General features: G+C 35.3%; 1 protein-coding gene across 4 annotated transcripts in view; it reads right to left on the bottom strand.

Annotated features, from left to right (window-relative positions):
• LOC150082631 (serine/threonine-protein phosphatase 4 regulatory subunit 1-like) overlaps positions 1-14,424 on the bottom strand; it is a 677,709-nt gene that overhangs the window by 98,244 nt on the left and 565,041 nt on the right. For all 4 annotated transcript variants that reach the window (XM_090377553.1, XM_090377552.1, XM_090377554.1 and 1 more), the window contains one exon: positions 9,161-9,319. In XM_090377553.1, coding sequence (XP_090233679.1) covers positions 9,161-9,319 — 159 coding nt within the window. The remainder of the gene's footprint in view (positions 1-9,160; positions 9,320-14,424) is intronic.

Below are 14,424 nucleotides of genomic sequence, written 5' to 3'. Positions count from 1 at the left end.
CTATGCTTATCTTTGGTGACACTCTGATGTCTAGGCAAGATGATAATATCTCTTTTGGGGATTATCCTGACTGCTAATCTCTCTCTTGGCACAAGCACATTACAAATATTGCTTCCTCTGCATCTAAAAAACTTGGTTTTCTCTTTCGCTCTCGGTGTTACTTTTCTTCCAAACAGCTGTTCACTCTGTACAAATCGCAAATCCACCCTACCATGGAATATCATTTCCACATCTGGGGCAGTGCCCCCAAAACTTTTCAGGCTTCTAGATTCCATTTAGAAGAGGGCAGTTAGGTTAATTTATGACTCATATCTAACAGTCTCTCCACTCGCTGTCTCATAGACATTGTTTCTGCTGCATGCCTTTTCTACAGATACTTCCATGGGCACTGTTCTTCTGAATTGGATTCTATAATTCCCATTCTCTCTTTTAAAACAATCCGAGGTTTTCTGAAGACTAATTTTCAGGAAATGCGTATGCATTTCCTGAAAATTATTCTTCAGAAAAGGTTTTTCCTAGTTTAATCCTAGTTTAAACCGAAATTTGATATTTTTTCTTTGCCCTATTGAAAATTGTGACACAGAATGTTAATGCTACTAAACAATCTCTGTACCACAATTTGCTGGAGGGAGTAATATAGCATACCACTTCCATTAATTTTTGAACTCATCAAACTTGATCACAACAGCACCAGTCTGCCACACCTCATATTTATCCTTAAGTAAACTTCAAAGAGCCAAAAGAAAATTGAGATCCTTCTCAGAGGCATATCCAATAACTCTCCATCAAGATAATAAAACTTCAGATAGCATGGCAGAAATTGCACAGTGACTTTTTTTTTGTTTGTTTGTTTGGTAAATTAAAAATTTTGCTATGGTCCAATATCTGCTTTTTTTAAATGTCCTCTCCTGCCTCCTCCAAAGAGGTAGCAGAAGAGAAGCTATCAGAACACAAATCTGTCACCTCACAGCCAGCATTACTGAATATTAAGTTTTTAAGAAAAGACATTGGCATGTCATACTACTGTATATGTGAGGAGAATAGGAGCTCTATACTTGACCATCATCATTCAAGAATGTGAAAAATGCATAAGATGTGATACTGCATTAATTTCCCAAACTTTTCAGAACTTATGGTTTGTTTGTTTTTTTAATTCTTCAAATGAATGTTGCTGCTCTTCATTTTTTCTTTCTTACTTGGCCATATCTACAATATAGGGTACACACCCAACAACATTCCAGAGCAATCAGTCCTTGCTTAACGATGATCTGCATTTATGTAAGATTCCAGTGCCAGTACAAAGTAGTGTATTAGATCAATTAAAAAATACATCGCAATAAAGTAACATATTTTGTCTATTATTAAGAAGAGAAGTAGAATCAATGGCAAATTTCTTGGTGATTTAAGTTTGTTTTTAAAAAAATTGACCTTAAATCACTTTTTATCACTTAAAATGAAATATATGTAGCTGACAAGGGTGACATCTTCCACGGTGTAATGTTAAACTGTAATGCTGCTATTCTGTTGGACAGATTAGCAGATGTGGTCATTTTCCACTGGTCACTACATTTATGTTGCTGTCATTGCTGGATCTTTTTAAAACTATTAATTTATTCCTGTCTCTTTGACTAATATAAAAATTGGCTGCCAAGAATCAACAGCTGGTAATGTGTAAGAAATAATTCTAATGCTCTTGTCACACATTGACCACCCAGGAAATGCAGCTGAAAAATTTTAAAATAGCATTTAAAATAGTGAAACACCTATATAAAAAAAGAATAACAGGAAAAGAAGGAAAATACCAAAATCCAGTAAAATAGTACATTTCTTTGCAGATTTATAATTTCTATAAATAAAAAAATATGGGTGAATGAAAGAAATATTTTTCAGAATGCCAGTGAGACAATAATGCCTCCTCAATTGGAAAAAGCTCTCATAAACTGAAGTAAAATTTAGAGAGAGCAAATTGAAGAGGGAAAAAAAAGATTATATATGACAATACCTGAAACAAAAAGAGGAATTTAGCTACCAATGCCCCATTTTTTTTAAGGAGAACCTGCATAGTTTCTTCTGGGTTGAGAGGTTATAAAAACAATACGTCTGTCCTTTTTCTGCTGAAATGCCTTGAAGTTTCCAATTGAAAAGATGGGGCATCAGTGACCAAATTCCTCTTTTTTTGAGGTATTTTCCTTTATTCTTCATTAGGCAGCCTTTGTTTTATTCAATTTACTCTCTCTAAGTGAATTATTTTTCCCCCATTCACTCTAGTTTTTCACTTATGGGAAACTTAAACTTGCAAAGGAATATACCATTTCAGTTTTTGATGTTTTTCTTTCTTCTTTTTCTATATGGATGAACCTGATTTTACTATTTTTCTGCTAGGTTTTCATGTCTGCTTAGTTTTAACAAGAATATTTATATAAATATCATAAAAACAGAGGCTTCCTGTATCGAGTTTTGCCCATGGTTGATGAAACAAAAGCCCCAATCAGTTGTGATTTTACAAAGTTCCCTCCCTTTTAAAGTAATACATTTTATGTATAGGTGAACTTTAAAAATAATTTGTTATATTGAATTTTTCTCAAAGTTATTTCATCCAAATGAGGCATACAAAGCATTAGTAATAAGAGAAGTTATCCAGGACCTGTAAATATTTTTGTTAAAAAGCAATTATTGTAAAACCAAACAGTAATCAACGCAATAGGATTTTATTGCATATGCCATTAAAAACAGAAACATTTTCAATATTATAAATTAAAATAAAGATTGTGTTAAACAGACTTTCAAAGCATTTATTAGGAATAATAAAAATGCTAACTAAAATGAGCTCTTTTCACAGTAATATACAGTTCAATTAGAAATGGGTAAAATAAGCTGAAGTAACTGTTGTAGAGTTTCACTTAAGGAAACTCTATACCAGTACTACTGGACTGCAATATCTAATTGTCATTAAATCTTTTATTTATACAAAGAAAAATAAAGCTAATAAAACACAAAATAGCCTCAAACATCCCAGATTACAACTAATGGTTAACATGCACAAACCTAATACTTAGAAATTGTGTCTTCCTACATCCACTTTTACTAATCTGTTTTCTCTTACTTTTTTTGATTCAGTAAAAAAAATAATATTTTCTAATAGTTATATTAGAAACCAAAGAACACACCAAAGAATTTAACCCATTTCATGCTGCCATAAAAAGCAGCATCATTTAGAATTATGAAACAGGCTGTGAAACATTATTCTACATTCTATGTTACATAATATACTTTACCTTTAGGCCAACAAGGTTAAAGATTGCCTTAAATAATGGAAGAATCTATGACACTGGTCAACAGGGTTTTGCTACCATAAAAGTAAAATAACTTAAAAAAAAAAAAAAAAAAAACCTGTTAATTCTGAATCTAAAAACAAATTTTACATCAAATCTGTGGTGGTGGTGTGTATGGGGGGGGGGGGGAATGCATTAACTGATTTTCACAATAATGTGAGAAAATTAGCATCACTTACTGAACATAAGAAAAACAGAGAAGTAAAGTAGATGAACACAACTCATAAGTATTAGGTATGTGCATGTTAGTTATCAGTTGTCAACTTGTGCATTTGATACCATTTGTATGTTTTATTATATTTGTATTTCTTTGTATAAATTTATTTTCTGATAATCAGTATGAGAAAAAACATCATTGTAGCTATGTGGATTAGCCAGACAAATTTTGTTGTGTGAGTAGATAGTTTAAACCAAAATCATATCTGTCTGTAATAAAAATAGACAAATTACAAGCTTATTACATTACTTTAGTATTAGTAGTGGCAAATGATGAAAGGAAGCAAGCTTCAGCACCAGGAAAAAAAAATAATTCCAAATGAACTGTTCATACCCTCTAATAATTTGTCTAGTTCTTCCTTATTATTCTTCCTCAGTTTAAATTTATTCCCTCTCGTGTATGTTTTCTGAGCAAGAGTAAAGGTGCCACGAGCATTTAGCTTATTCAATCCATTCAAAAGCTTTAAACACTTCAATCATATTTCCTTGCAGTTGCCTAGTTTCCAGACAATGCAATTTACAGAACTGAAGTTTTTCTTGGTACTCTTACCTTTTTTCCATAATGTCGGCATTAACCACCTCACTAATCTCATTTCTATTCTGCCCTTATTTCAACAGATTCATGTCCTTCCTAAAATGAGACTTCCAGAGCTGTACACAGTACTCAAGGTGTGACCTAATCTTGACCTTGTACAATGGGATAATAACCACCTAATCCCCGCTGGCAATCTTCCTATATATTATTGACAAAACCCAATGAGTTGTCCTGGCAGTTTGTCTGCACCGCTCAGAGAACTTCATATCTGACTGCACATTTATCCCAGGTCTTTTTTTTTTTAATTTTCCACTACTCTAAATCTTGTTACAGTAGCATACCTGATTACTATCATTAACCACCTTGCTAGCCTCTATATCATCTACAGACTTAGACATTAGGCCTGACGTACCTTCATCAATATCATTAATAAACACTATAAAACAATAACAGGACCAGCACTGAACCCAGAGAGACTTGTATAATAATAATTAATCCAAGAAAAGCCAGTACCCAATTGATAACCATTCTCTGTCTTCTTTCACTCAGCATTCCTTTATCCAGCAGTAATGCAACACTGCTTCAATTTGTACAACAGTGTTTTATGTAGAAGCCTATCAAAAGCTTTCTGAAATCTAAGGTTTTTTTTTTTTTTTTTTTGTGCATACTCTAATTGAATGCACTCCTTTGAACACTCCATTGAATGCACTTGGAAATTTAAGACAGAAGTTGGGCACTCCATGTGTTCTGTATACAGTGCTATTTAAACATCACTGAATGGATTAAAGCAGGTGTAGGCAACCCATGGCATACATTCCACCCGGGCCCATGCAGCTCTTAATAGTGGCATGTCTCCTAATGTGAAATTTTTTTCATCAGGAGCCAATCTGAAAAATCAGAAATGAAGATAAACACAGCAAAGCTTTCCGAAATGGGTGTTACCAAATTCTGGCATTATTCTCACTTAAATTTTCAATCAATACAGAAAAAATTTATATCTCTTCATACACTTTGTACTTACAAGTTCATGTACTCTGAACACTTTCTTTCTAATTTTAACTCTTTTTTTTAAAGCCTATTTAATTTCAAATACCATGTATATTTGGCTTTAAACAAAGGAAGTTTCATTTAATTTACAATGAACTTAAAAAATAAGGAACCAAAAGGATGAGATGTAAAATTATTTTTGGAATTCCTAACATAGATTAAATTACACTTTTATTTCCAGATTTCAGTGTGATGGGAACCTTATTTACTCGATTTACTGCATTTTAGTGTTAATTTAGTGCAAGTAACTAGGGGTGCTATTGGGCTACTTAGGACAGATTCTGTAAAATAAAACAACTCCAAAAAGCAACTCCAATGACTAATCCAGTCACTGAAACATTCAGAAATGGCACTAGGATGGAATTCTGACTAGACAAATATAAGACCCGCCATGGATCGCATTAGAAAAAACTAGCTGGGCGAATGTACGAGATGAAGACTAGGAAACAGATCAAAGCTGTGACAGATGGTAAACCTATAAGTAACTGGGAATGATGCAAGCTGAACATCTAAAAGACAAGGAGATCAAGGTCTACCTGAGTGAAAAATACCATCAGAAGACTGCTAAAAGCAAAGCTGAACAGAGCAAATATAGTTCAAAGCCATAAAGACCTATGCAGTCCCAGCACTAACATAGTCCTTCAGGATCATAGAATGGAGTAACCCTAAACTGGGGGGGGGGACATGAGAAGGACCAGGATAACTATGGCGAAGAGCAACCGAAACCATCCATAGGTGGCCACCAAGAGACTGACCATAGCCTGGAAAGAAGGATGGAGGGGTTTGACAGACCTTATTGAAGAACAATAGAAGGCAATTAAAAACCTGAGGAATTACTTCCAGGAAAACATCACCAATCTACGAGAGGGTATCAAAAAGTTCGTACCCTTACCTAGAAAGTATCTTTATCTTGAGGTGAAACTTCACAGGAACTTTAATCCATCCTTTTCTCTGTACTCTCCATGTATATAGTAACACATTTCTCCCATCGAGGGATCAGTTGTTTAATGCCTTGATCATAGAAGTTCACACTTTTTGCCTGAAACCAGAATTCCACTTCATTGATGACTTCCTGATTTGAACGAAAGAGGCATCCATGCAATGGCTTCTTCACTGTACACCCAGCATTTGTCACCAACCGATCAAAAAAGTTCTCAACATCCGCATTACACAAATCCAACAGTTGACGAGAACATTCATTCGACATTGCTTCTGCAAAGCAATCTTGGAACCCACTGTGTGGAGACCTTAGACATGTGCACAGAGGGTCATGTAAAATGTTGTGGGCAGACCCATAACTAATTCTCACTGCATTTTCAATGAAATGAATTGTCACATGTCTGTCACTTAGCACCAGCTGCTCAACCTTTGCAACGTCTCACTGTCTGTGGATAATGATTGGCCTTCCATCTCTTGGCTTGTCAAAGACACTTGTACGACTACACTGGAACTCCCGTTTCCACTTCTTTACAGTATCATACGATGGACAATTCTGGCCATACACAGCTTTCATTTCTTTGTCAATTTCCTGAGCTTTCTTACCCTGCAAATGAAGGTTTGAGATTTGATTTGGTAGTTGTTGGCGCATCGGCTTCTGTGGCCATATTGCACCTCCCAAGGTTTTTGCAGTACTTTGATCCAAGCCCGAGGCGGGAATCGAACCCGCGACCTTTGGATTGCCGGGCAGGTACGTTACCCACTCGGCTAGCCCGGTCGGCTGCAAATGAAGGAACTTGATCACTGCTCAATACTCCACTTTGTCAACCATAGCATCCTTCCTCAGAATCTGAGCTCCACCTCTGGTGTATGATCACCTATGGGAATGAAATTTAACATGTTAGTTATTGAATATGTAGACAACTTATATTAAAAACGGCATTATCCTACCGATGTTTTATCTAGGTCAGGGTATGAACTTTTTGATACCCCCTCGTATAAGGAAGAGAGACAAATGGCACCCACTGCTCAACCTCAACAATGAGACCCCCACTCACACAGAAAGCAGAAACAAAGATGGGCAAAGAAGGCACTCCGTGGCACACTACAATGACCTCCATAAAGACTACACAGATAAGATAGCTTCAAACACAAGGCTCATGAGTGAGAGGCTCTCCTCAGAGACTGAAGGATTTATGCTCATCATCCAAGACCAGGTAATCAACACCAGGAACTACACTGCCAAGGACCCTAGAGTGACAGACAACACATACTGACAATACCACACTGCCCAGAAAAAATCCAGCACATCACTATGGGATGCATGGTGATTACCCAGATGCAATACACTTGTAGGCATGACCAAGTTGCCAAGATAATACAAAAGAAGCTAGCAAAGAAATACCACGGAGCAAAGAAAGTATACCATATTACAATTAATACCTCACATAGCGTAGTTAATTTGTGCCAAAAAAATACCACGCTGTGTGAAACTGTGCTGATTGGGGTATTATTAGTATGTATTTTAATGTAACGTGTTCCGACAATTTGATTATATGGGTCGAGTTGCAAAAAAAAAAAAAAGAAATTAAAATGATAAAAATGAAAAATACTAGTAGATACAGTACAAATGATTTTTATTGCAGTACATACATACCAAAAGAATATAAGTGAAATATGTACTGTATTTTTATTTTGAAAAATAACTGATCAGCTTAGTTTGCACAGTTATTTTTTTTCTTTTTATCTGCATACATCTCTTTATAACATTGAATGTCATTTTGCAACGTCTGCCTTACTTTCATACCTTGTTTGATGTTTGGATCTATAAGAACTCTCAGCACCATTACATTTCTTCTTTCCACTCATATTTGCATATAAAGGTGTAACGTTTTTAAAAAATAATCTTTAATAAAAATACACAGCGAATGACCTCACCGCTCGGAATCTAGACTGTTTACTAATGCATTAATGCTAGCAGAGTCCGTATATAACGGGAGTTATGACAACAGTCAGCGTGGTCTTGAATCCACAACGCATTGGCCTATGTGCTGGCATTATAATACATACATACATACATATCAAATGTATTGGCATGTAAAGCGGTTATCTATTTTTTTTTTTCAATTTGTAAACCGCACTATAGCAAAACCCGCGCTGTTCGAAACCGCACTATGCGAGGTATTCCTGTACGAACTTCAGGCTGTACTGTAGATCCCTACATGCAAGTTGTAATGGGAACACATCATAAGAATGGACAAGACTATCTACTTGATCAACATAGTGGTGCCAAACACCAGCAAAGATCAGGAAGTACATAGCCCTTAAACAGGAAGTCAGAGATGTGGCATGCAGAACAAATAACGAGCATCTCAATCAGAGTGTCAACCACTGACACGGTGCCAAAGAGCCTATATAAAAACCTAGCAGCAAGAAGCCTCCAAAAGTACATCTACAAGGAACTAAAGAAAGCCACAATCTTTAACACTTGTAGATATAGTCAGAGTCCCTCAACCAAACAGTGACAGACATAACAACCACTCCATGTACTTGGTACTAGTACCATTGTGGGATGGAACACCAAAAAAAAAAAAAAAAAAAAACCCTGCCCAAAAGGAGAAAAAAAAAAAGAGATGATAATAATAAGAAATTCCCATTTATAATAAGGGTGGTTCCAAAATTAATGCACTTTGCTCCTGCACATCTGACTTAGTTTCTCCAGTTTGGGATGTCAATCGTTTCAGTTTGGTTTGTGCTGAAGGAGGTACCAGATTTACATTTCCACAACAAGCAGTTTTTGTGCCACAAGTCTGAGATGTTAGATCAAGTAAAGTGCAAAGATCAACACTCATGTCAAAAATTGAAACACCAGATAACAAAAACTCACAAGAAATTCATAATCAGTTGAAGGAGATGTGGTTACAATTCAATGCAAGTATAGTGTCTTGCTTGATAGAATGTTTCCAAGGCAGTCACAAGTAGCAAAATTTCTAAATGCAAGATTATATATATATATAAAAAAGTTATAAAAATACCAAATACCAAAAGTTATGGTTCACAAAGGTTTGAATGTACAAAAATTTGTGGTACTTACCCAACGAGACTGGTCACAGAGGAGGTTTAGAAAAACGGGAGCTAAATATCTATGACGAGTTTTCATTGAACACACACAAGACACGGGCATGAACACTTCAGCACAGGCTTTACGCACACCCCACACCCCATCTTCACAAAGATAATAAAACCTTGAGAGCTATTGTGGGAGAAAAGGAGAATACCATGAAGCTCTACTCACCCATATATACAATCAAACAGTAAGTTTTAAATACACATCACAAAACTCAATATTTTACAAATCTATCACAAAACTCAATATTTTAGCAAATATATTTTTTAGATTTATATGAATGTTAATATGCTTATTTGGCAAAATTGATCTAAAGGTACTTCAACAGTGTTATCATGCAAACTTTTCTGAAAAGTTTTTCTGCAATCAAACTCACACTATGATGTTATTGAATGTTGCACTGATAATCACACTCCATTATGAATGTTGATCATTAGTTGCTCCTCTTAATTATTACACCTATTGTTAAGCAATACAACATATAAACTTTTAAGCCTTAGTACAAAAAGCCTGTAACATCTTTGGTAACTTAGTTGTCAGTAAATTTCTCGATTGCAGGTGTCTTGTTCCCTCTCACTTATGGGTTTTGTAATTTGTTTGTTTGTTTGTTATTTGGTTTTTAGGAGCATTAGTAACTAAGGCCATATTGCTCCAGGATATGCGGTTGTCATTCCCTGACCTTTCCGCATCCTCCGTATTTGGTGGTGACGGGCTCGAACCCTGGTCTAATCACTGATCGTGTGCGGGGTTTTGTAATAAAGAGCACAATGAGTTATTCTGCACATAGGAATAAAAGTTAATCACACAAAAATAATTTAAAGCATTTAAGTTTTGTTTGTAAAAGCAAGGTATTCATTCCCCTTGCTCCTAAACAAAATTTGGAATGCTCTGTTTCCATTCTCAAATATGAGATTTGTGTTTATAATGCCCAACAAGAAGTATTTCCTGTGCCACACACTGCTCTTGTCAATAATAGGAAAGTCGCATACTGCATTCACTTTACAAACTACACTTGCTTTTACCAACAGCAAATTATAAATAAAAACTTTATCTTATTCCTGTTTAATAATTTAATCTATTTCCCTAACCCCACACACACACACACACACACACGCACCAGTTTCGTTACAATGGATTAGGGAAATCTGCAAAGGTAGGCAGGCATTAGAATTGTGTTTGTTTGTTTTTTTAAGTTTTTATGGCACAAGTGGCATATGGGAAATAAACTTGCTTTTAATTTACTGCAGTATTATAAAAAGAACTAAACATAAAAATTAGAAAGTGTGATGTGGGTTTTGTAGTTTTTTATTATTTTTGTAACCAAGTGAATTGTTGTGGTGTTCATACCACACAGAGGAAGGTGACCCCTCTATGTTAACAGGCAATAGTGGCAGATGACTCTCAACTGGTGGAATATCACCAATTATATTACTGGGGGGCTCGAAGTGGGTGAAACTCATGTTTAGTCTCCAGGGCAAAGCTCAAGGAACTCCCCATCTCTTCCATCATGCAGTATGATTTTTGATGTCTTTTGAGGTAATAACAGGCATTAATGGCAAGGTTCAATACAGATAACTTTGTTTGCTCAAAATGGCTTAGAGTAAAATTAAGAAGCCTTCAAAATAACTCTCCTCTCTAGAAAATATTATACTCTCTTCACTCTTCAATGCAACTTGTATCAACGAAACATGGCGAAAGGAGATACAGTGGATTCCGGTTATTTGGACCACCGGTTAATCAGGGCAGCCATTTATTTGGGGCATATCTTAAAAAACAGAAACCAATCGAGAAAACAGCCAGGGTTTACTTCGCTTAATTGGGACAACATGCTATTTAATCAGGGCAGGAGGCCGCAGCACTGGAGATTACCCTACGATTGTCTCCGATGGTACGACGTGATTCGGTCAAAATTCTGGAGGTCACAACCATAAAACAATAAAAACAATTAGCAGTCACATGTTTATTGGGCTTTTCTGTTAGTGAAACCTATCATAAACGGACAGTACATTCAATCTTACTGAATTTGTGATAATACCGACAGCTGGAATTCTGTGGGTTATTATGGTGAACGTGTTTACACTTCCATGGAATCTTCAGTCATATAAAAAAATTAATTTTCAGATCTTCTCTTCATTCTTATTTTTCAAGCTTTGTAACTCATTACTGCGTTCTCACTTGCGCATATTGTGTTACTTGTAATTTGTGTGTGCCGTGTTCTTTGTTATTGATTACTTATCTTTTTACTGTTTTAAATTTTAACCGCCACCCAAAAATGTCAGCGAACAGAAATGTCAACTAGTTCATATGTACATATTATAGTGAACCCCAGGGGCTCACATCTGGTGAGTATGGGCTTGGCACACCCAGGGTCCTTAGCCAGATATCATCATTCTTCTCTTTCTTGGTGATTCCCTTCTCTCTCTCTCTCTCTCTCTCTCTCTCTCTCTCTCTCTCTCTCTCTCTCAGGGGAACAGAATTTTTTTTTTTTGGCTGGTGCAGCATAAGTCTCAGGCTTCCTTGCACCATTTGGCTAACAATAATAATAGTACGTATTAATTATTCCGATTATCATGTATATTCTTCCGATTTTCACGTATCATTTAATTTTTTAATTGGTAAGGTAATAAAGGGTAAATTTGTGCTTTAATATCTTTACTTTCATAGCCTGTGGACATGCCTCCTATTTTCTCTAATTAGAATCGCTGTTTAATAAAATTGAAATTCAATTCGTAAAAGTGATCACAATGACCGGCGCTTACTACACATAGTATAGTGAACGATACTTTACTATGGTGAGTTTGTCATAACATGATTTGATTGTACAGTGTAACCTAATGGTAAAGGGGGGGGGGGATACATTGTATTTTTAACTATTTATGTGAAACTTCGGATAATTGGGGCAGCCGCTTAATCGGGCCAAAATGCACTAGTCCCGATGTGTCCCAAATAACCGGAATGGACTGTATATCCAAAAAATACACATGCCAAAAATAGAGAAGGTAACAGAGATGGCAAGGTATTAATTCTCTTAAAGTCTGAAATAAAAGCATCTGAAGTTAGGTGAACAAATTTCACATTATTCCAATTTTATATGGAGGGTTGTCTCAGCTAACCTAAATGTACCTATCACTATTTGTGGTATTTCAACTATTCCAAATTGTGGAATATTCGGGACCTACACCCTCAAAGGCTTTTCCCTCATCAAATCTCAAACATACAGTGCATTTAAACACCAGAGATAAACAATCATTTGATCATAAATTTAATAATGCAACAATAGTTAATAAGTTACAGAGTAATTTGACTGCACTTCAAACAACTTCAACTTTTTCTCCTTGAATAAATTAAATATTAAAGAAACAGCACTTTGTTTTCTTACATGTCAGCAAGCCGTTAATGAAAAAAACCAAACATATTTTCTAACACCTAATTAATTCATTAACACCTGAGTTAATGAATTTATCAGAACTTTCTACTGCTCCAATAGATAGACCTGAAAATGGGCATGTATTAAGATTTATCGCAAAACACTGTAAATCAATGTTTTCATTTTTCAATGATGGCAATCTCAAACAGATGATGGGATACTGAAGTTGAGATGGCATTTAAAAAAATAATAATAAATAAACAAAAAAATACATAGAATCAATGTCAAAAACATTCTGAGGAGGGGTCATATAACTATGCCAAGGCTAGAACACATTTTTGAACAATTAAAAATAAAAAGGGGGGGAAAACCAACCACTACCTAAAGGCCCTACTATTATATCGCTACAACTGAAAAAAGATGCAAAATCAAATCTGCATCTTGATTAATAAAGCTCTTCCAGAAAACACACCTTATGGTGCTCTCTGCACAAATTCTTTCTCAAACTTTAGACCAAATTTGCTAGGGTAAGAAAAGGGCTGAACTTTCTTTTCTACAACTTGAACTGTCCATAATAATGCTCAATTAGACCTTATCCATCTAGATGTTTTGGCTGACTTCAACTCTTAACTTCTCTAGCATTATTGTCTTACCAAAAAACTTCCACTGAATATCAGGGAACTTAGCTTTTTAAAAATCTCTACGTTTAGTATAAAATTAAAAACTGACCATTCCAACCAAATTCACAACAGAAAGCGGACTACTGATATCTCTTGGAGAGGAATACTATCTCTATGGCCTTTTCTCCATACTTTTTTTCTCTGAAAATCTCTAAATTTAATATAAAATTAATCACTGACCACTCCAATCAAACCCACAACACAAATCTATCTACTGATATCTCTCAGAGAGATACACTATCTTTATTGCCTTTTATTTGTGCTTATTTCTTCTCTTAATTAGCCAGATACAACCAATAGCAAATACTGATGCAAACTATATACAATATCAATTTATGACTAGACAGTCAACAGATTTTATTTTATTTTGGCGAGAATATTGTTAGCTACTAGTTAACTACTATGATATATGAGTAACTCATAGTAGTTAATTGCAGTTTTTTTTTTAAATATTAGCAAATAAACAGTTTGAAGATCATAATCACATAGATTACCTTTTTGTATTTAGCTAAGCATTTAGAAAGTCAGCAGTTTTATTCAGAAACACAGTAATGTGGTACACCTTGGGAATAGTGTAGAATTATTACACATTCTTATCTCTTAGTTCATGTGATATTTTTAAATTAAATTTAGACTAAAATCCTGCCTCAAACAAGAGCAGCAAAACAAAAAGGTAAAGGTAGTAGAAATGATTTGACTAAGAAAAGAGCTATCAATAGCAGTTCCCTTGGGAATCAGAGCTACATTCAGGGTGCTACTTGTCCTGCTTCTGTGGAGTTATCTATAGTGTGACGTCATATGACCAAGGAGGATGCTGCTGTGTGCTTTTGTTTCAGAGACTGTGAGCAGATTAAACACCAATTCAGTATTCTGATGGGCAGATAAGGGATTGAGAAACACAGTTCATGTGGTTGAAGAAATTAAATAAAGGGATCTAACAACAATTCAGCCACCCATCACAATGCTCAAGATTACAACTGTGCATTATGCCACCACAAAATCCTCCATGGTAAAAAGTGTTGGTCCCGAAGGAACTAGTAGATATAGTAGTAATAGAGGCATGTGATCAAAGAAAGCAAGTATGTAGCATGGACCAAAAAAAAAAAAAAAAAAATTTCACACAACCATTACCTCTAAAGGTTTGCCAGTTCCTCCTTAAATTTATTTAACCTATCAACTTCCAC

Source organism: Mastigoproctus giganteus, chromosome 7 (assembly GCF_048544385.1).
Source record: "Mastigoproctus giganteus isolate SK-2022 chromosome 7, ASM4854438v1, whole genome shotgun sequence".
Lineage (NCBI taxonomy): Eukaryota > Metazoa > Arthropoda > Arachnida > Uropygi > Thelyphonidae > Mastigoproctus > Mastigoproctus giganteus.
This window is presented reverse-complemented; position numbering and strand designations above follow the sequence as displayed.